This window comes from Echinops telfairi, unplaced genomic scaffold (assembly GCF_000313985.2).
Source record: "Echinops telfairi isolate 266 unplaced genomic scaffold, ASM31398v2 ScPeMD7_53;HRSCAF=182, whole genome shotgun sequence".
Taxonomy (NCBI): Eukaryota; Metazoa; Chordata; class Mammalia; order Afrosoricida; family Tenrecidae; genus Echinops; species Echinops telfairi.
Genome location: NW_022103951.1, coordinates 20237844 through 20243104, shown reverse-complemented (window position 1 = coordinate 20243104; position 5261 = coordinate 20237844). Strand labels below are relative to the sequence as shown.

The 5261-nt window shown below is 59.4% G+C and overlaps 1 protein-coding gene across 1 annotated transcript in view; it reads right to left on the bottom strand.

Moving 5' to 3' along the window:
* Positions 1 to 4221, bottom strand: part of LOC101658552 (pseudouridine 5'-phosphatase) — a 57189-nt gene extending 52968 nt beyond the window's left edge. The window contains exons 1-2 of the mRNA XM_030885777.2: positions 4075 to 4221; positions 3800 to 3982 (exon numbers count right to left, since the gene is read on the bottom strand). Of these exons, the coding sequence (XP_030741637.1) occupies positions 3800 to 3982; positions 4075 to 4221 (330 nt within the window). The remainder of the gene's footprint in view (positions 1 to 3799; positions 3983 to 4074) is intronic.
* Positions 4222 to 5261: the final 1040 nt, after the last annotated feature.

Here is a 5261-nt window from a genome sequence, read left to right as displayed (position 1 = left end):
GGAGTGGAGGGAAAAAAAATAAATGAGCTGACAGGCTCCGTAGCTAATTAGAAGTCTGTGGCTCAGAAGGCTCATGGTTAATTCATGAAGCGCGGTCCGCCTGCATTATGTTTCTTCAGCCCCCCGGCCCCCCAAAGCAGGAGCCTTTCAGCAAGGACCCAGATATCTGCCCCTAAACACCCCCTAACAATGCCCGTTAGAGCTCCCCGACACAAAGGTCCCCCTCACGGGCCCGCAGCATGCCGGATTCTGGAATGCAGCATAGCGTAGACTCCTTGCTTCCCGTGACGGAAGACCATCAAGAACACGCTCTTAATCCGGCCCCCGGTTTTTCTGATTTCTTCCCAGTGTGAGAGAGAGGTGGGGGGAGTGGGGGAAGAAAATAGTCCGGTGACGGGGAATTACGATTTTCTTAGGAGAATGAGAATGAGTCCTGTTTAAAGCGATGTCTGTTTTTTGTTTTTTTAATCTTTCCAAAATCACCGTGGGCGTTAATTAGTCCATTTTGCCCCGTGGTTGTTGAAAAACCCACACCCCTTCAGCGGTTTCTCCATGTACAATCCAGCGGTGAACTGCCGGTGGTGCCTTTCGAATCACCTTCCTTTCCCGGCTGGTTCCTCTCCCGGGGAACGTCCACTCGGCGTCCATCAGGGCTCTGTCTCTCACCTCTCATGTGGCTGTTGTTAGCCGGGATCCAAGCAGAACAGGGTGCTAGGACCGTAAGCTAAACTGCTGCTGTCTTCCGGGAAGACTTCCAGGATAAGATGCTGGGTCATCTCAGTGAACCAGTTTCAGGGTTTGTCCGGCCTCCAGAGGCCCAGAAAGCCTGGAGCCTGGGAGAATTTGAAAGTCTGTCCTGCACGCGCCCCCTTCCCCTTTTGATCAGAATTCTCTAAGGAATCGTTCATGAAAGTGTTCCGTCACAGCGGCTGCGTGCACACCGTTTCTTGCCGTGGCATGGAAACAAGGAGGAAGCGCCTGCAGTCATTTATGCACATGCTCCCTCTCCTCCTGGGAGACATCCTCTCGTTGAAGAGATGTGCCACGAGCCTTGGCTTGTTCTGCTGAATCCAAAGGCTGGCTGACCTACACTCTTGTGAAACAGCACCCTCATAAACAAGCACAGCCTAATGAAACACCTCCCCAGGAAACGCACAGACGGCATTTATGCCACACCGTCCTTGGCCGGATCCGGGACTGAAGGCAGGACCCGTGACCACAGTTATTTGGGGACTGTTTACGGGACGAGATTGCTGAACGACCCTTCGCCTTGCCAGCTGTGACGGGGGCAGTGTTATAGGGAAATCTCTTTGGTCTGTGCTTTTCTGTGAAATGTTTTTATGAAGGGACGGCGTGCTTAAAATCTTTAGTGGGTGACGTGCCCTGTTTCATGCGGCTTACTAGAGGGGGCCGTGAGGATTATGTGTGAATGCAGCCTCCCCTGTCATTTAATGCTGTGGGCAGAACACAGGTTTGTGTGTGTGTGTGTGTGTGTGTGTGTGTGAGCGTGTTCACGTGTCAAGAGGAACAGGTCCACTGACACTCACCTGTGTTTAAGAGAGAATTTCATATCGTGTGATAGCAAGAAGGCATTCCGGTCCATCCGTCCTCCAGGCCCCAAGTCCCGGACAGGAGGAAGGTGAGGGGGCAGAGGGAGGAGGACCAGTTAGTGCCCAGCATCTCCCTCATAAGGAGGCCACGCCCCCAAGGGGCGTCCCAGACAATCTCCCTTATAAGGAGGCCACGCCCCCAAGGGGGCGTCACCAGGCAATCTCCTTCATAAGAAGGCCACACCCCAAGGGGGCGTCATCAGACATCTCCCTCATAAGGAGGCCACGCCCCCAAGGGGCGTCACCGGACAATCTCCCTTATAAGGAGGCCACGCCCCCAAGGGGCGGCACCAGACAATCTTCATAAGAAGGCCACCCCCCAAGGGGCAGCATGATAGTCTCCCTTTTAAGGAGGCCACGCCCCCAAGGGGCGTCATCAATCTCCCTTATAAGGAGGCCACGCCCCCAAGGGGCGTCCTATAAGGCATCTCCTTCATAAGAAGGCCACACTCCATGGGGGTGTCATCAGACATCTCCCTCATAAGGAGGCCACGCCCCCAAGGGGCGTCATATAAGGCATCTCCTTCATAACAAGGTCACGCCCAAAGGGGCGTCACCAGGCAATCTCCCTTATAAGGCGGTCACACCCCCCAAGGGGCGTCACCAGGCAAGCTCCCTCATAAGGAGGCCACGCCCCCAAGGGGCGTCACCAATCTCCCTTAGAAGGGGGCCACGCCCCAAAGGGGCGTCAACAATCTCCCGTAGAAGGAGGCCACGCCCCCAAGGGGCGTCAACAATCTCCCGTAGAAGGAGGCCACGCCCAAAGGGGGCGTCAACAATCTCCCATAGAAGGAGGCCACGCCCAAAGGGGGCGTCACCGGGCTGTGGCCTGACTGACAGGTTGGATTCAGCAGGACATGGTCCTGGTCTCGAGTGGACATGCAGCCGTCCCGTGACCACAGGAAGGAGAGGAAGGGAGGGGAGAGGGTGGAGGGGAGGGAGGAAGGCTACCCCGGTCCAACACGTACCTGGAGAATGTAAATGAGGGGGCGTGGCTTTGTTGGTTGCGGTTCCTGGTGGAGCAGCCCAGGCACCTCTGTGGTCCACAGACGCCCACGTGACCGCCTTGCCCTGAAGCCCACCGGCTCATCTTCCAGAGAGGGGGTCCCTAGCACCGTGCTCCAGGGCTTCCATGTTATTTTGTTTAAAGGGCGCTTCACGGGATGGGTTTACCTTGGGGCTAAAGACGCTCGCAGGGCTCCCCCAGGTGGGCGCACCCACACAGTCGGGGCCGTGAGTGCCGGTTGCATGTTCCATGTTTGCTGGTTTGCATGTTCAACTTGCCCAGGGCCCTGGCCCTTGGGTGGCTGGCCCAGGAGCTGGCATCCTGGTCACCTCTAAGATGCTGACCATGGTCACCTCTGGGTTGCTGAAACAGCCACCTCTGGGCTGCTGACCCTGGTCGCTGTGTGGGTCACACCTGCCTCCGTGTCGAGGTCACCCTTGAGAGGCGGGTCCCTGTCTGCTGGTGGCGACGGGGTTACTTGTAGAGGGGCTGCGAGTCTCCCACCCCCGCTCCCCACCCAGCTCCTGCCACTGCAGATGAGGTCAACGCGCGTGGAGAGGGACACATGCCTCTCTCGGGTCTCCCGCCTGCTCCGTGTGTCTGGGCTGTCTTTCCCATGAGATCTGGGATGGGCCGGTCCACAGAGACGTCACTGGACTGGGGCGCGGCAGGAGGGAGGGCGAGTGGGGCAGACGAGAGCCAGCGCGTCATCTGGACAAGGGGGGCCATGAACACGGGATAGTCATGGTCGGGACACTGGTTACACAGGTGCGGGCACACAGGGAGCTGGCATACACTCAGGCAGGTGCCAGGCCAATATATCCGTCACAGGTGGGCCTGAGGAATTGGGAGCAGGACCGTGGTGATGGGAACAGGCATGATATGTGACATTAAAGGGCTGACAAGCTTGGTCCCGGGCATTCTGACCGGGGCTGTCGCACGGAGCATGTGAGAGTCAAGGTTGACAGAGAAACACATCCTTAGAGTCAGGGGCTGGGCTAGCTCACTGTCCCTGTCCACGCCAAGCGTGAGGGTCAAGCCCGCTCAGAGGACCCCGGTGGAAAGCCCTCGGTGAGGGGAACCGCAGGACAGTCGGCCGGGAGCCCCCAGGTTGGGATACTGTGGCCACCCCCTGGTGGCCCACGCAGAAACCCCGTGGAGCGAGGGGCTCCCAAGACCGCACCAACCCCACGGCAGCCACGCGGCCACTGCGTGTCTCACAGAGGACCCTCGGGATCTTCCACGCGGCTGAGAGCCCCAGGGTCGGAGGTTCCAGACCACCAGCTACTCGGAGGGAGGAAGACGAGGCCGTCAGCTCACGAAGAGTGGCCGTCTGGGAAGCCTGCAGGGGCCGCTCCACCCCGTCCTGTGGGGTGGCCGCTATCAGCATCCAGAGTTGGACCTTTAGTGTTTTTGAAGGAGGGGAAACTTTGCAGGGTGGGGGGCGCGTCTGCGAGCCTGGGCTTCTTCCTGCAAAACAGCTTTAGAGAGGCGTTCAATGCCACTCGGGGACCTCCGCATGTCGGCCCAGGGGCTGGGGGCCCCCGTGGCTGGGTTGTCCGTGGCTGGGCTGTCCGCAGTTTTCTTGCCGGTGTAGTGTGTCATGATTTAGTACGGGGGGCGTCCCCTCCCCGCCCTCCCCTTTCCCCCTTCCCCTCATTCTTCAGTCCTGTCCCCTCCCTCCCTGACTCCCGTCCACTTTAATTCCCAGCCCCTGTTCATTGCTCCCTTCTGTCCACGCCGCCCCATGCCCTCTCCCCTCCCTCCACTTGCTGATAAAACCCACGCTGTTGTATGGGCATGCCCTTCACACGTGGTGGACGCCACAGCCCAGTCCTGGTAGGGAGCACTGCGTAGACATGGGCACCCCTCCCTCGCCTCCGCTCCGGTCTCTCCTCCCTCTTTCGCTTCCTCCCCCCTGCCCCCCCATGCTATTTTACATTTCCCTCCCTCCCTCCCCGTGGCCCCTCTCCCTGGCTTCCTGCCTTCCGCTGTGCTCCATGCGTGCTCCGCATGGATGAGGGGCCTGAGGGCAAGCTGGACCAGCTCTGCCGGGCACCAGACAGAGGAAGAGAGAGGGTTTTGCTGTGAGCGCTGTGTAACCCAGGGGACCCTGGAGGGGGGTTTCAATCTCTGCTCCGCCCACCACGTGCTTGCGAAGTGTTTCCCACAAGCTGCGCCCCGGGGTGAAGCGCCCCTTGGCCTCAGGCCTCGGAAAGGGAAAGCCCTGATGGGTGGTGGCCTCTTGTTGGTAAGGTGGCCTGAGGGCTGTCTGTCTGCCCCTCAGTCAGTGGGTAACTGGGAGCCCCTCCAGGCAGGACCCCCCCACCTGCTGTTCCCCCCCAGTCAGCTTCCATCACGGTGGGTCCTGGAGGCAGTTTGTAAACTTAACTCTGACGCTTCCACCTTCTGCCGGAAAAACAGAGCAAAACGCTGCCACTGAGCGGGATTCCGGCCCGTAGTGACCCTCTAGGACAGGGCAGAACTGACCTGTGGTTTCCCAGACTGCCCCTCTCCAGGGGAGTAGACAGCCCTGCCTTTCTCCCGAGGAGCGGTTTCGAACTGCCGACCTTTCAGGCAGCATCTCGACGTGCAACCACTCACTGCACCACAAGGGCTCCTTGTGGACGCACAAGGCCCTAGAG